Below are 17,552 nucleotides of genomic sequence, written 5' to 3'. Positions count from 1 at the left end.
TGTCTGTCCCTGCTGGGCCCCTGTCCATCCCCATCAGGTCCCTGCCCGTCCCCCCCGGGCTGAGCTCCCCCCAGGAAGTGCCGTGGAGCTGAAGCTGCTGCCATCCCCCCCCTGCAGCCGCTGCCCCAGCCAAGGGAGCAGCAAAGGCAGGGCCAGGAGCAGAGGCAGCAGCAGGGGAGCCCTGGGGGGGCCGGGAAGGTCTCGTGTGGGGCAGGAAAGAGGCGCTGGGCACGAGGCCGGGGCTGTGCTGAGCAGGCCCAGCCCTCACATCCCCCCAGCCAACGCCGGCTGCCCGGAGGGCTTGGGAGGGACCCCCAGCCCGTGTGCCCCACACTGAGCTGGCAGAGAGAGAGCCAAGGGACAGGGCCACAGGCAGGGCCACGGGTGAGGGACAGGCAGGGCCATTGCAGGGCCACGGTGAGGGCACAGCCTGTGGCAGCAGAGCTGCCCAGGGCCGGGGGCAGCCGGGGGTGTTGGTACCAGCCAGTGGTGGGGCTGAGCAGAGCACGAGGCCTCTTGCAGAGCCCTGGAGCAGCCTCCCACTTGCCAGCCCTGCCCTTGTGGGGTGACACTGTCCCCTCCCTACAGGACACTTCCCCTGAAATCTTCAAGGGGGTCCTTTTTGTTGCTGATTGATGCTGGGGACCTGAGGGAGCCTCTGCAATCCAATCCATGGGACAGAATCTCCTGTCCAGAGTTTGACTCACTGCAGACTTTGCAGGAAAACCTGTGCTGTCAGCCCAAGTATGTCCCAACCCCCAAGGCTTACCCCAGGATATCTGGTGCAAGTTCCACCTTCCCAGGCCCCTGCACGATGGGGGGGCGATTGTTCTCCTGGTGTTCCTTTTGCTGCTCCGCCCTTGGTGGCTCTTGGGGGTGGGCAGGAGGTGTTTTTTGGGGGTGCCGGGCTGGGTTGGCAGCAGAGCCCCGGCGGTGGGTGGGGGGATGCAGGTCCCCCCCACGGTGGGGGTTGGTGTTGCTGGGTCAGGCCCCGCCGGCTCCATTGTCAGCCCGGTGCCAGCGGGGGGGACACAGTGGGTTTGGGGCCCCCCGGGAGTGCCGGGGGTGGGTGTGGAGCCCGGGAGCTGCCGAGTGTGGAGGGCGGAGCGGGGCGATGGCGGAGCTGGGGGACCCCCGGCAACCTGGAGGGGGGAGCACAGAGAGGGAGGAGCCCCGGGACCCCCGGGGAGCCTTGAAGGGGGGACGCAGAGAAGGGGAAGCCTGGACAGTGGGGACACCTGGGATCCTTGGGACAATGAAGTGGAGAACCTGGAGAGGGGGAATGTCTGGGAACGCAGCACCCCGAAGGTGAGAGTCAGAGGAGAAGGAACCCTTGGGACCACCGATACTCCCAGCATCCCTAAGTGGGACCACCAGCATCTCAGAAAGAGTAGCTGTTACCAACCCCAGAGGGGAGAGACCAGAGAGGGGTGACTCCTGGGGGAATTTCTTTGGCTTAACCTTCATATTTTGGAGTAGTTTTTTAGTTGAATCTCAACTTTTTACAGTTTTGGGGGGCGAGGGTCTTGTTGCTATTTTTGAGGGGGTTTTTACCTGAATCTCAGAGGTTTGGGTTTTTCTAGGCTGAATCTTGGTGTTTTGGAGGTTTTTATGGTCACAGGATGCTCGGTGAGTTCTAGAGATGGACTTGGGCAGGAGGAACCCCCAGGCCAATGCACTCAGCCCTTGTTTTCCCCCCATCAGGATTTGTCCTTCCCAAAGCTTGGTCAGATGGAGGAGGAGGCTGCGAGGAAGAGGAAGATGCCTTGGGCCCCCCAGGCAGGTGAGGAGGAAGTCAGTGTCCCTTTGGGCGGGTGTTGTGCTGGCTCTGTCAGCCGAGCATGGCCCCGGCTGCAGGACAACCCCGCTGGCGCCGCCGTCCTGCCGGGGCCGGAGTTGGGGGGATGTCCTTGGCCTTCCCTGTGGGCCGGAGGCAAATCCCCTCCCTGTCCTTCTTGCTTCCTGCCCCAGGCCCCGAGCTGAGGACGGAGAGCCCGGAGGACAAATCCCCCCGTGAGACCCTGGTGGGAGAGGCCGTTTTGAAGGGCTCCCCGGCGCAGGAAGGCAGCGGGGAGGAAAAGGGCCGGAGATCCCCCTTCAGGAGGGGCTCCAAAGCCATCCCAGGGTGCTCTGAGGAGGAAAGAGCCAGCCTGTGCCGGGAAGGCGGCCGGAGCTTGAGGGGAAGCTCTGACCTGGTGGTCCCTGATCAGCCTCCCAGCAGAGAGAAGCCCTTCAGGTGCTTGGAATGTGGGAAGAGCTTCAGGAAGAGCACCAACCTCCTCCGCCATCAGCATATCCACACTGGAGAATGGCCCTACACTTGTAGGGAATGTGGGAAGAGCTTCAGCCGGAGCTCCAGCCTGATCCGACACCAACGCATCCACACTGGGGAACGGCCCTACGCGTGTGGGGAGTGTGGGAAGAGCTTCAGGGACAGCTCCGACCTTATCCGACACCAGCACATCCACAGTGGGGAATGGCCCTACACATGTGGGGAATGTGGGAAGGGCTTCAGGAAGAGCTCCTGCCTTCTCACCCACCAGCTCATCCACACTGGGGAATGTCCCTACACATGTGGGGAATGTGGGATGAGCTTCAACCAGAGCTCTGTCTTTCGCAGACACCAGCGCATGCACACTGGGGAACGGCCCTACACATGTGGGGAGTGTGGGATGACTTTCAACCAGAGCTCCACTCTCTGCAGCCATCAGCACATCCACACTGGAGAACGGCCCTACACATGTGGGGAGTGTGGGAAGAGCTTTAACCAGCGCTCCACCCTCTTCACCCACCGGCTCATCCACACTGGGGAACGGCCCTACACATGTGGGGAATGTGGGAAGAGCTTCAACCGGAGCTCCACCCTCCGCACCCACCAGCGCATCCACACTGGAGAACGGCCCTACAAGTGCTTGGAATGTGGGAAGAGGTTTCAGACCAGTTCACATCTCCTCGTGCACCAGCGGACACACACGGATGAGAGGCCCTTCCGCTGCACCGACTGCGGGAAGGGCTTCAAGCAGAACTCCACCCTCATCACCCACCGGCACATCCACACCGGGGAAAGGCCCTGAAAGTGTGGGGAGTGATGCTGTAAGGTCCATCTGGATTTTTATTATTTTTATTAATTTTATAAGCTTTATAAGTAGTTAAGTAGCAAAAGTAGGTTTTAGAAGCAGCAGCCCTTATTCCCTCACCCTTTAGCACCCTTTAGTTTACACATTCCTCAACCCTCTCACCCCATTCCATGCTCCCCATATCAATTCTACCCCTGAATTCAGTAGAAAATGTTTAGTCTTTTGTCAAGGCAGGCAGGCCTCTTCTGTTTGAGGACATCTAATCCCGGCCTGAATCACAAAAGTACAGTCAAGAACTGGGTGACCTTGCACTCTTTGTGCTCTGAAGATGATGAAGATGATGAAGAGGTGGTCCCGAAATACACCCCAGACCCAATTCCCAGGGGGTGGATAAAGGGGTGGACCAGGGCAAAAGCAATGGGATGGACAAGACTTGGATTGGTCAGGCAGTAACATCTCAGGCACAGCCTGCACGCATCTTGTAACATCTATGCCTGGGAACAAATTAAACCCTTTCCTTATCTCACCCTCAATTAACTGCTCTGGAGTTTTCTTTTCTCAGCACCATTAGGCATCAGCTGTTGGCCCGCACGGGGAAAGTTGGACTTGGACTTCCTCAGATCGGATATTTCATCGTGCAGGAATTGCTCATCAAGCCAGCATTTTATCTGAGATAATTCCTGCCCCTGTCTGAGAAAGCCAGCTCCACAGAACCCACGAAACCAAGCACGGAGCACAGAGGTGAGATAAGAAAAGGCAAAAGAAGGGGAAAAGGTACCTTCTTTTGTTAGCAGCTGCGAAAGATGTTTTGTGTTTCCGGGGAGATAGGGAACACGGGAAGACTGGAAAGGCTTAGACTTGGGCCCAGAATAGTCGCGAGAGTCGATTTCCAGTAGGCGAAAGGGGTTTTTTGGTGAGAGCAGATCAGAGTGGATTTGTCAGCCTAGGGCTGGGTTTCCTTTAGGTCGGAGGGGGACGCCCTTCCAGAGTACTCTGTTGCTGCAAGGAACCAGGTGGGCTCTGTAGTTAAGTGGTTACAGGAACAGCTTTGTAATCCTAAAGTAACGAGTTGGAATCCTGGTGTGGTTTGTTTGTGTTTTGTAGTCATGGGTTGTGTGGATTCAAAGTTTAAGATTCCTAAGGGGTCTCCTCTGAGTTTGATTTTGAAGCACTGGAGAACTTTGACCAGTCCTGAGACAATTTTAATAAAGGAAGAACTTTGTAGGCTGTCTGTCGGTGCTTGGCCTCTGTTTGGACAAATGAGAGGGGTGACTTGGCCGGAATTTGGTTCTTTTGAACTAGACACAGTGTTGCAATTAATTTCGCTTTTTAATGTAGAACAGAAAAGGGAAGAAATCCGGTATGCAGAGTTGTTTATGTTTCTATTAACATGCCCTGGATGGAGAGAGGACTCCCCGCTGCTGCGGTGGCGGGGGGGGACTGGAGCTGCAGGGTGGCAGCCTCTGGACCAGCTCCTGCTGGACAGGCAGGGGATGGGCAGACGGGGGCCGCTGGAGGACTCCCTGGTGCGGCCGCACCAGGGGGAGTTGGACAAATCGGGGCCTCTGGAGGAGTTGGCTCGGGGGTGGCGGGAGCAAGTCCTGCTGGTGTAGATGGTAGAGCAGAGGCTGTCGGTTTGGCCGGAGGAGGCACAGCAGCACAGATAAGATCTGTAAGATCGGCTTTTGTTAGAACGGCTTTCGGCGCGGCAGAGCCGGGCGGGGGTAACACAGACGCTGCGGAGCCAACTCAGAGGTAGTGTCTAGTTTGATCGCAACAGGGATAACAGCAGGAGCGGCTCCTGGCCCCACGGGGGCAATGGAAGCGGGACCCTCCCCGCCTGTTCCAGTGACTGTGGGGAGAGCAGCCCATTCCCTTGCAGCTGACGGCGGCTTTACCAGAGCAGACGGGGTTGTCATGGTAACAGCAGAGGTGAGCGCAGGCACAGCAGAGCAGCTGAGAACTAAAGTTGTTCTACCAGTGACGTGACAAGAACTGTGAAGTCTAAAAGGTCGGCTTTTACTAGAGTTGCTTTTGGCGTGGTGACACCAGGAAAAGTTACTATAGATGCAGCATCTGTTGTAGAGGCAAGGGAGACTTTAGAAATCGCGGCGAGAAATGCGCCGAGACCGGCCAGTGTAGTGATGGTGACAGGCGTAGGGGTCGCTGGCTCTGACGGTGGCAGTGAAGTGAAAGTGTCGGCCCCAGAAATTACAAGAGCCCCAGGGGTGTTTGTGGAACCGAGCAGCCGCAGACAGGTGCTGAGGCCGTTGATTCTGTCAGTGGTGATAGCGGCGTGAGAGTTGTAAAAACGGGGCTGCGTGCGCCGATTGCAGGAGAGACCCCAGGGCTGACTGCTGCGAACACAGCACTGTGCTACTGTAGTGGCGAATACAAAGGCGATAAACTGGTCTAAAATGTATGAAGTTAGACAGGATACGAATGAGTCGCCAACATATTTTCTGAATAGGCTGAAGGATGTCATAGGGAAATCCACTGATATTGATATAGAGTCAGACCTGGGGAAAAAATGCCTAGTGTATTTGTTTGTAGGACAGTCCACAAATGATATAAAGAAAAAACTGCAAAGAGCAGGTGGTAATGAAAAGGATATTGATGAGTTATTGGATATAGCTTGGACAGTATATTGCAATAGAGAACAGAAGGCGAGTACAGTGGGCGGTGGAGCAATTTTAAGAACAGACGTTGCTGCAGCAACCGAACTCCCAGCTCAGAGCGCAGGGGAGGTTTCTGGAACGGCCATTACCACGGTGACAGAGCCAGCTGGCGCAGGGAAAAGAAAGTTGCTGCCTGTTCCTAGTGCTGTAGGAGTGCGCATAACCGGACAAAAACAAAGTTTGTCCCAACTATACTAGCAAGCGAGAAAGGAGGGGGACAGAGGGAGTGGGGCAGAGACAGGCAGAGCTGGTCCCAGTTGTTGCTTTGGCTGACGAGGAGTCTTTAGTCCCTGATAGTGTGACCCAAGCAAGGGTGGCAGATGCAAGTGCTGTGAAAGCTCTAAGACCATTAGGCGCGGCGGCACGATGGAGTACTGAGGCCACTGACTTTGCAGAGGTGACAGGACCCAGCCCTACCCCTGCTGTTCTGAGGACTGCCCCAGGCATAACAAACACTACTGTAGATCCAGTCCTAACAAAGGCACCGGGAGCTGGGAGGAAAGCAAGGGCAAAGAGAGTGAATAAGCATGTAAAACCTCCCCTGCCTGTACTAACTAACGTAGAGGGAGTAGCCCTTTCCCCTGGAGCTGCTGATCCCACACAAGCAGCTGCCACGGGTGCAACTACAGACAAAAGACCAGCTAAAACTACAGAAGCTGCAGGAAAAGCTAAAGCAATGTCTGTAACTGGAGTCCCAGCCCAGCCTAACATGGGACCCTCTGGCTCCACCATTAGGGGCGGAGATGGAGCTGTCACTCCCCCTCCAACCCTCCCAAGCCTTCACAATCCATACCCTCCCACCAGGCCAAAAGGGGGGGGGCAATATCAGTGTGCATTTCCAACAAACATAAAAGCTAAAGCTCGCCAGTGTAATATATGTAATAGGTAATACTTTGAAAGAAAAATTTAGTTATAATACCATAACTGTAATTGAAATTACAGGAATAAGTGAAACCAAGCCACTCTTTGAACTTTTAGGATTTAAATTGAGTAAATATTAGGTAATTCATCGATTCTTCTGTATGTTGAACTCTCCTAATCCTTTGTTGAGTAGGAGTTCATTAGAGAAATTAAAAGTTGAAATCAAATTCTGCAAAGGGGAGAGAAAAGTTATGATTTTTGATACTAATTGTGTCGAAGCAGCTATCTTTTTCATACAGGAGAACCATGAAGAAATCCCTGCAAAAGCTGAGAGTGCTGTCATCCCAATGGTATGGACCAGCATCACACTCAGACCAAAACCAATAATTACCAGGAATGCTACAAACACAGTGTACACCACAAAAATTAGGAATACTATTACCAACATGATGAAGCAAATGGTGAGTGTTCTTTCCACAAAGAGAGAGGACACTAAAAAAGAAATTGTCTAGGTCTGAAGGGAAAGCAACTAATTTGTCCCCAACAAGCAAAACTAGAAGAATAAAAACTGTCTATTGACCTCTATATCCTCTGTACTCTAAGCCTGTTTCAGTCTCACAGCCTGTAAATATTTCTGCCCTCTGTGCCCTGATTGAGCTCGGGGAGCTGTGGCAAAATCAAAAGGGAGGCCATTGTTTTGCTCTTAATGTGAACTAACAATGTGTCAGAAGTTGACTGTTGGCAGATAGTCTGTTCCAGCAGACAGACCTAAAAGCTGTGCCACCAGAACTCAAACTAAGAGTCATGAAAACAACTTTTGTGCAGAAGTACACAAATGTCTTGACAACTACAAGTGAAATACACCAGGACAAAGAGTTTTGAACTGCAATAAAATCAAGAGTGAGTAAACAAGAAGCTAACATAAAAGCCTTCTGACACGATTGAGAACTGTTGTAAGATCAATGTGTAACTTCTAAAGGTGGTACATATGTATGTGTTATAATTATTGTATCTATTGTATTATTTTCTATTCTATTTTACTTTTGAGCTTCTCTTGTTGTTAGCTTAAGTGCAAAAAATTAAAAGCTTACATTGCTTTTGCTTTTGCTACATGAATTGTTTTAGGGTTTGTAATGTTTGTACTTGCACGTATCTTGTTCCAGCAGCAATTTGTAAACATCTCTGTCTCTTTAGTTACTGCAGCTTGTGGAAGAATTCCTCCTGAAAGAGTAGTTAAATGAAAAGTCTGTATAGATTTTCATGTGATTGTGAAATCATGTTTATATACTTATGCTTTTAAGATGCTTTCTTATCTAGTGTCATCTAGGAATATATGAATGCTGAATTGCATAAGAAGTCCTGCACTGAGACCAAAGGACAAATAAGAAAGTAGCTTCAGTGCTGAGGCAGCACTGCAACAGCATTGGTTCTGTAGACTCTCCTATGGGACCCTGAGACCTAATTTGCACCATTGCCTGCAATTTTGAAACAAACTGGTAACATAGTTGTTAAGATAATTTGTTTAGATCATTTAAATGCTTTGCTTAGAGTCGCTTTTTAGCTTTATTGTTTTGTTAGTACTCACAATATACAAATGCACCTAATTCAATAAATGAGGATGCTTTTATCCATGGAGGCAAGAGGTACCTGTATTACCACTTCATGAGGTAAAGATAATCCACTGCAGTCTGGGACAGGCTGGAACAGGACAGCCTGCCCCGATAAGGCCTAGAATCTGTCCAGAGAGTACAAGCTCTCTGTGGTGAGCTACTGGCACTGCCAGGGTGCTGTCTGCATCCAGACGCAGCCTGCTTCAGGTAAGCTCTTGACTGGCCTATTAAATCTGTGACTGGCAGTTAATCACTTTATGTGATAAAAGCACAAGCTCCTCTCTCAAATGATCAAAATGCAGGAATTCCAAGATTCAAAGTTCCTGTAAAATTGTCATCAAATAGAGAGTCACACTTTATCGACTCCCTGGTTGCATAAAAAAGTTTATTTGTGAAATTGTTTAATGTTTTAAGATCTGCTTTGCAGGAACTGCAGAGATTAATCGTATCATCTAAGCCTATGAAACTGGACACTCCTGCTCATCTGTTCCAGCCCAAGGACTGAGTCTGTATTAAACAATGAGACTGAAACTCCTGCAAGCCAAACGGAAAGAACTGTTTTCAAATCCAGCGAACCATCTTCATCATGTCAGAGTTATTATCAAGAACCCTAAATTTCACCCAAGAAGAAAAAAACCTCTGTTCTTAAGATGAGTAGAGCAACAGAAACTATTACAAAGATTGTTAAAATAATATTTAAGTTTTTTTCTCTTGTCTGTATTGCTTAGTACTACTAGTAACTATGAATTGAGTTTAAAACCTAAATTTACATTTGGCTTTGACAAAATACATCTACCATTCTTCATGAAAGTGAGTGCTGAATTTGCACTATGAATTTGGCTGAAATTTAGCAACAAGTTTAAATTATATATATATTGGGTAATTCTTAGAAATATTTCATTAAATTTGCTTCCACAGACTTACTTCATAGTTACCAAACTAAACCTGAATAGAACAGCCATTCATGTTAATAGAATATAGTGTTAAATCTACATAATAGCTTGTTATGTGATTAATGTTATAAATATTAGTCATCTTACTGATATCGTGTTAAGTATAAGTAGTAGAGATTGAACAAGATCTTTGAGTCTTGTTCAATTTCTAAAGGGGAGACTGATGCCGTAAGGTCCATCTGTTTTTTTCTTATTTTCCTAATTTTATAAGTTTTATAAGTAGTTAAGTAATAGAAGTAGGTTTTAGAAGCTGCAGCCCTTATCCCTCACCCTTTAGCACAAGCAGTTTACACACTCCCTACCCCATCACCCCATTCTATGTTCCCCATATCAATCCTACCCCTGTATTCCGGTAGAAAATGTTTAGTCTTTTGTCGAGGCAGGCCTATGCTGTTTAGAGAACACTCATATCTTAGCCTGAACCACAGAACACAGTCAAGAACTGGGTGACCATGTACCCTCTGTGCTCTGAAAATGATGAAGATGATGAAGAAGGGGTCCCAAAATACACCCCAGACCCAATTCCCAGGGGGTGGGCCAAGGGGTGGACCAGGGCAAAAGCAACGGAATGGACAAAACTTGGATTGGTCAGGCAGTAACATCTCAGGCACGGCCTGCGCGCGTCTTGTAACATCTGTGCCTGGGCACAAATTAAACCCTTTCCTTATCTCACCCGCAATTAACTGCTCCGGAGTTTTCTTTTCTCAGCACCATTAGGCATCATGACAGAGGGGAGGACATGAATTCACAGGGATTATATGATATCACAGGAGAGGTGTGATGTCATATGATTGATGTGACATCATAGAGGAGATGTGATGTCACAGGAAGGATGTGATGTCACAGGAAGGATGTGATGTCACAGGAAGGATGTGATGTCATATGATGGATGTGATGTCATATGATGGATGTGATGTCACAGAAAGGGTGTTATGTCACGGGAGTACGTGATGTCGCAGGAAGGATGTGATGTCACAGGGGTGATGTGATGTCATAGCGGAGCATGTGAAATCACAGGGATTATATGATACCACAGGAGAGATGTGATGTCATATGATGGATGTGACGTCATAGGGGAGCTGTGATGTCACTGGGTTGATGTGATGTCACAGGGAGGTGTGATGTCACAGGGATGATATGGTATTACAGGAGAGATGTGATGTCATATTATGGATGTGATGTCATAGGAGAGATGTAATGTCACAGGGGTGATGTGATGACGGGAGTATGTGATGTCACAGGGATTATATTATATCACAGGGGAGATGTGATGTCATAGGATGGATGTTATGTCACAGCGGAGCTGTGATGTCACGGGGGAGAATGTGATGTCCCAGGGGAGGACGTGATGTCACCGGGATGACATGATAACACAAGAAAGATGTGATGTCATATTATGGATGTGATGTCACAAGGGAGGACGTGATGTCACAGGGATGATATGGTATCACAGGAGAGATGTGATGTCATATGATGGATGTGACATCACGGGAGAGATTTGATGTCATAGGGGAGGTGTGATGTCACAGGAAGGATGTGATGTCATGGGGAGCATGTGATGTCATAGAGGAGTGACACATTCCCCCCCCAACCTTGCTCCAGCTAAAGCCGTGGAATTTGTCTTTGTTTCCCTTGGGTTCAAGGTCAGGCTGTTTTATTTCCATGGATGTCTAGAGATGAGTTAAGGGGAGCTCAGGCCTTTTGGTGAATGTGCCAGGGTGAATTTATGCTGATACTTTTGGTCTGTGTTTGGCCCTACCACCTGTGAAAGTTTTGCTCTTTCCCTGCCAAGTTATGGGAAAACAACCAAAGTTGTCCTTGAAGAGAGCTTCTTGTATAAACTCTTTTAATTGGTGTTCTGTGACTGGCTAATTGTCCTCCAAGGTCACCTGAAGGAGGAGGAGAAGGATGAAGTAGCACCCCCAGACTCAATTAAGATAGACCCCCAAAGCACACTGCGCGTGCGTGAGGGGATTTCCGAAGTTCTCACGCGTGTGCAGAAGAGATGCACTGACATAACCGGGGGGTGGGGACTGAGGGCCTCGGGCTGGGCGGTGCTGGCCACACCTGGGAGGTTGTGGCCACTCAATTAATTGTATAAGAAGCAGATAGCTTTCGTGAACTTACTGACTCTCCAAGGATGCAGCTTCTGCTATGGGTAATTAGAGGCATGCTAGGTCGGTTAGATAACTTTATGGGCAACAGCTGGGTAACTGGGGAGATCGTGCTGGGGGCTTATTTCTCTCCTCCTTCCTCCCTTTTGGGTTTGTTCATTTTGTTGACTTCCTCTTGGTAATAAATATTGGTTTTTGTTGAGCTTTCAACGGTGTCATGGTTTAAACTTTAGTATGTTCAGAACCCTCCCTAATACAGATGTCATATGATGGATGCGACGTCATAGAAAAGCTGTGATGTCACAGAGGAGGATGTGCTGTCACAGGAGAGCTGTGATGTCACAGATGAGCTGTGATGTCATAGAGGAGGATGTGAAGTCACAGGAGAGCTGTGATGTCACAGATGAGCTGTGATGTCATGGGGAGCTGTGATGTCACAGAAAGGATGTGATGTCACAGGGGAGCTGTGATGTCATAGGAGAGATGTGATGTCACAGAGGAGGATGTGATGTCACAGGAAGGATGTGATATCACAGCGGAGGTGTGATGTCACAGGGAGGATTTGATGTCATATGATGGATGCGACGTCATATAGGAGCTGTGATGTCACAAGGAGGATGTGATGTCACAGGGAGGATTTGATGTCACAGGAAGGATGTGATGTCACAGGGAGGATGTGATGTCACAGGGAGGATGTGATGTCATATGATGGATGCAAGGACATAGAGGAGATGTGATGTCACAGAGGAGGATGTGATGTCACAGGGGAGCTGTGATGTCACAGAGGAAGATGTGGTGTCATAGGAGAGCTGTCATGTCACCAAGGAGGATGTGATGTCACAGGGGAGCTGTGATGTCATAGAGGAGGATGTGGTGTCATAGGAGACATGCGATGTCGCAGAGGAGGATGTAATGTCACAGGGGAACTGTGATGTCAGAGAGGAGGATGTGATGTAATAGGAAACATGCGATTTCACAGAGGACGATGTGATGTAATAGGAAACATGCGATTTCACAGAGGACGATGTGATGTCATAGGAGACATGCGATGTCACAGAGAAGGATGTGATGTCACAGGGAGCTGTGATGTCAGAGAGGAGGATGTGATGTCATAGGAGACATGCGATGTCATGGGGAGGATGTGATGTCACAAAGGAGGATGTGATGTCATAGGAGACATGCAGTGTCACAGAGGAGGATGTGATGTCACAGGGGAGTTGTGATGTCATAGAGGAAGATGTGATGTCATAGGAGACATGCGATGTCACAGAGGAGGATGTGATGTCACAGAGGATAACGTGATGTCACAGGGGAGCTGTGATGTCACGGGAGAGGTGTGATATCATGTTATAGATGAGATGTGATGTCACAGAGGAGGATATGCTGTCATATGATAGATGTGACGCAGGGAGGAGCCGAGGTTGGGGAGGGCAAAACTGGCCCCAGAATGGATCGGGAATGGGGACCCCCCCCCTGCGTTCCCCTGTGTCAACCTGCTCTGGGGGGCTTTGGGAGGGCACCTCCCCCTCAATGGGCATCCAGCTACCCTAAAGGTGCCAGGACCACCCCACAGACCCCCAAGGACCCCCTAAATCCATCCAGAGCCCACCCAGGACCCCCTCAATCCCATTTTCTGGGGGACCTTTAGGGGCACTGGTGGCTGAGCTGGGCAGCAAAGTTCATACCTGCCTACAGCCTGACTCACTGAAATGCTGATTTTTAAGCACAGAAAGGAGAAGCTTGAGGCAGTTTGTTGAAGGCAGAAGGACTGATTTCTCATGTATTTTAATTACTTCTGAAATGCTTCAAAGCCTGGTTTTCAGGGGTTTATTTAATTTGGCAAGTTCGTGGGGCTTCCTTGGGCTTTTCTTTGTGTGTGGGGTGGGTGGGTTGGTTGTTTTTACAGTTACTTGTCTCATATACTTGGTGCTTTTCCCAGGAGAACATTGATTTGTGTAGAGACAAAATCCCTGGAGAATATCTTAATCTGAGGATAAAAATACTCCCCTGGGAAGGATGCAGGATGAATGTATATTATTTATTTAAGAGTTTCAGGCCCAAAACGAGCAGTTTCAGCCAAATTTTCTAAGAGACTGAGGAACCCTTTTCTCCAAATGTGCTTCCCTGAGGCAGTTTCAAATCCCCAGTTGTGATTCAGTTTTCTGGAATGATTCTAAATGAATTAAATGCTTTTTTTGGCCATCATCTAGGCAACTGCTGCCACAGATAACATCGATTGTAAGAAGGCAGAAGAGAAGGACATGAAAGGGCCACCTGTGAGCAAAAGGTATTTTTCATTTTCAGCAGTCTCTGAATTTTTGTTACTAGTTTTCTGTTTCTGTGGAAGAGTTCAGTGTCCTCCCTCCTGGGAGGGATGGGAACAAATGATTAAATGTGGAAAATGTTCCGTTCCAACACTGCAACCTGTAAATTGTCCAGACGGTCTAAAGATGTCCAGATTATTGAAAACCTACCATATTTTTGTTTTCAGGGAGAGAGAAATATTTGATGAAGAAATCCAGCAAAGGCAAAAGTGCAAGGCCAACCCTCAGGCTGCGGAGAGCTGAGGGGTGGCACCGGCAGCCCCAGAATTACATTGGGAAAATAAGAAACACAGGAATTTTGGGGTGAGATCGAGCTTTTTTCAGTGGGGTTGATCCACTTTGAGGTGACAGATTGATCCCTCTTGACTTTTGGGATGCAGAGCTGGGAGAGACTGGAATGTTAATGGTCCATGGCTCCAACACTCTCCAGTTGCAGAAGCAGTGGGGGCTTTGCTGCCCAAGGGCAATGGAACTGCCTGGGGCAGAGGGGGGAACATCCACCCTTGGAGAGGACAGGCTGGGCTTGGAGCCAGAGAGGGGAAGTGCTATTTTTATGGTTTTATATCACTGTGGACAGGAGCCAAAACTGCCCCAAACCTACTTTACACGGAAATAAAATTTTCCTAAACTAAACCCTATAGATAGATAGATAGATAGATAGATAGATAGATAGATGATAGATAGATAGATAGATAGATAGATAGATAGATAGATAGAAAGATAGATAGATATAGATAGATAGATAGATAGATTAGATAGATTAGATAGATTAGATAGATAGATAGATAGATAGATAGATAGATAGATAAACTATCCTCAGGGGGGAGTGGCCTCTGCATCTTTCTACTCTGATACTTTCTTTTCCCTTCTACATTTTCTTAAGAGTTATTTTTACGCTTTCATATCACTATATACAGGAACCAAAATGGCTCCAAACTTGCTTTACATGGCAACCCAACTGTTCTAAAATAAACACTACATATATATATCTATAAACACTGATTATTCACTGTCCTTTCACTCTAATCTGCCCAAGGGCTGGATTAACAAGACCCTGGGTCACCCTCACTGTCAGGGGGGTCGGGAGAGGGGCTGGACATGGAGGAAGCTTCTGGCAGCTGCTCACAGAACCCACCCCTGGAGCTCCCCTGCTACCAAAACATGGCCATCCAGACCCAATACAGTGCCCAGCATGGATGACCTGGAACCAGGTCTGTCCTCAACGTGGGTCCCTGTGGATCATCCAATAAAGGTCCTCCAATAGCTGACGGAGTTGGAGCAGCGGCCGAAGCTCTTCCCGCAGTCGGGGCACTGGTAGAGCTTCCCTTACCAGTGGGTCCATTGGTGTCTGGTCAACTTAGAGCTCTCGGTGAAGCTCTTCCCACACTCCCCACACTTGTAGGGCCTCTCCCCTGTGTGGATGCGCCGGTGGGTGACAAGGTGGGAGTTCCGGTTGAAGCCCTTCCCGCAGTCGGTGCAGCGGAAGGGCCTCTCATCCGTGTGCGTCCGCTGGTGCACAAGGAGAGTGGAGCTGGTCCTGAACCTCTTCCCACATTCCAAGCACTTGTAAGGTCGTTCCCCAGTGTGGATGAGTCGGTGGATGTGGAGGGTGGAGCTGTAACTGAAGCTCTTCCCACATTCCCAACATGTGTAGGGCCGTTCCCCAGTGTGCACACCACGGTGTTGGAGGAGGGTGGATCTCTGGCTGAAGCTCTTCCCACATTCCCTACAGGTGTAGTGCCGTTCTCCGGTGTGGATGTGCTGGTGTTCGATCAGGTGGGAGCTGTCCCTGAAGCTCTTCCCACATTCCATACACGGGTAGGGCCGTTCTCCAGTGTGGATGCCCTGGTGGGTGCGGAGGTTGGAGCTCTGGTTGAAGCTCTTCCCACATTCCCTACATGTGTAGGGCCGTTCCCCAGTGTGGATGCGCTGGTGGGTGTGGAGGTTGGACCTCTGCCTGAAGCTCTTCCCACATTCCCCACATGTAGGGACGTTCCCCGGTGTGGATGTGCTGGTGGGTGAGGAGGTTGAAGCTCTTCCTGAAGCTCTTCCCACATTCCAAGCACCTGAAGGGCTTCTGCCTGCTGGGAGGCTGCTCAGGGACCACCAGCTCAGAGCTCCCCCTCAAGCTCCGGCCGCCTTCCCGGCACAGGCTGGCTCTTTCCTCCTCAGAGCACCCTGGGATGGCTTTGGAGCCCCTCCTGTGGGGGGATCTCCGGCCCTTTTCCTCCCCGCTGCCTTCCTGCACCGTGGAGCCCTTCAAAACGGCCTCTCCCACCAGGGTCTCACGGGGGGATTTGTCCTCCGGGCTCTCCGTCCTCAGCTCGGGGCCTGGGGCAGGAAGCAAGAAGGACAGGCAGGGGATTTGCCTCCGGCCCACAGGGAAGGCCAAGGACATCCCCCCAACTCTGGCCCCGGCAGGACGGCGGCGCCAGCGGGGTTGTCCTGCAGCCGGGGCCATGCTCAGCTGACAGAGCCAGCACAACACCCGCCCAAAGGGACACTGACTGCCTCCTCACCTGCCTGGGGGGCCCAAGGCATCTTCCTCTTCCTCGCAGCCTCCTCCTCCATCCGCCCAAGCTTTGGGAAGGACAAATCCTGATGGGGGGAAAAACAAGGGCTGAGCGCGTTGGCTTGGGGGTTCCTCCTGCCCAAGTCCATATCTAGAGCTCACTGGGCATCCCATGTCCATAAAAAAACCCAAAACACCAAGATTCAGCCCAGAAAAACCTAAATCTCCAAGATTCAGGCAAAAAAACCCTCAGAAATAGTGAGATGAAGTTCCCCCCCCATAAACTGCAAAAAGTTGAGATTCAGCTAAAATATACTACAAAATATGAAGATTAGCCCGCAAAACTCTCCTAGAAGTTCCCCCTCTCTCTCCCCCTCAGGGTTTCAAAGGGTCTCCCCTCTCTGCAAAACTGGGGGTCCCACTTAGGGATGCTGGGAGTGTTGAGGGTGCCAAGAGTACCTCCTCCTCTGCCTTACGCCTTTGGGGTGCCACGTTCCCAGACATTCCCCCTTTCCAGGTTCTCCACTTTGTTGTCCCGGGGATCCCAGGGGTCCCCACTGTCCAGGATTCCCCTTCTCGGTGCTCCCCTCTCCAGTCTCTTGGGGTTCTAGCAGCTCCCACCTCTCCCAGCCTTCCTTGCACTCCAGAGATCAAGGCATGGGGACACCCCCATGGCAACCCCGCTCCCGCTCTCTCCCCTCCTCTCAGCCCTCCTTTCACACCCCTTTCCCACCCGTCGCCCAAACCCCAGCTCCCCTCCGTTCCCTTTGAAGGTGACCCACTGCTCCTCACGCTCCCTTTGGGGGTCCCACCCGCTCTTTTCGCTTCTCTCGCCCCTTTCCCATCATGGCCGCTCCGCTCACCCGACAGCGGCAGGAAGGGCAGGGACAGGGGCGGAGCAGCAACAGCAACAGCAGGAGAACAATCACCCCCCATCCCACGGGAAGGTGGAACTCGTCCCAAATATCCTGGGGGGAACACGGGGGATCGTGACATACTCGGGCTGCCAGCACAGATTTCCCTGCACAGGCTGCAGTGAGTCAAGCTCTAGAGAGGAGATTGTGCCCCATGGATGGGGTTGCAGAGGCTCCCTCAGGTCCTCAGCAGGAATCAGCAACCAGGAATAGACACAAAAGGCCCCCACGAAGATTTCGGGGGGAGTGTCCTGCAGGGAGGGGACAGTGTCACCCCACTAGGGCAGGGTTGGCAAGTGGGAGGCTGCTCCAGGGGTCTGCAAGAGGCCTCGTGCTCTGCTCGGCCCCACCAGTGCCTGGTACCAACACCCCTGGCTGCCCCCGGCCCTGGGCAGCTCTGCTGCCACAGGCTGTGCCCTCACCGTGGCCCTGCAATGGCCCTGCCTGTCCCTCACCCGTGGCCCTGCCCGTGGCCCTGTCCCTTGGCTCTCTCTGCCAGCTCAGTGTGG

General features: G+C 50.6%; 1 protein-coding gene and 1 pseudogene across 1 annotated transcript in view; one reads left to right on the top strand and one right to left on the bottom strand.

The window, feature by feature from the left end:
- Positions 1-17,552, top strand: part of LOC135404965 (uncharacterized) — an 801,303-nt gene that overhangs the window by 462,470 nt on the left and 321,281 nt on the right. The window contains 2 exon segments of the mRNA XM_064639689.1: positions 2,237-3,098; positions 8,928-8,943. Of these exon segments, the coding sequence (XP_064495759.1) occupies positions 2,237-3,098; positions 8,928-8,943 (878 nt within the window).
- Positions 14,944-16,792, bottom strand: LOC135405346 (zinc finger protein 239-like; annotated as a pseudogene).

The sequence above is a fragment of the Pseudopipra pipra genome, chromosome W (genome assembly GCF_036250125.1).
Source record: "Pseudopipra pipra isolate bDixPip1 chromosome W, bDixPip1.hap1, whole genome shotgun sequence".
NCBI lineage: Eukaryota > Metazoa > Chordata > Aves > Passeriformes > Pipridae > Pseudopipra > Pseudopipra pipra.
The sequence above is the reverse complement of the archived record's forward strand: the minus strand, read 5'-3'. Positions and strand labels throughout refer to the sequence as shown.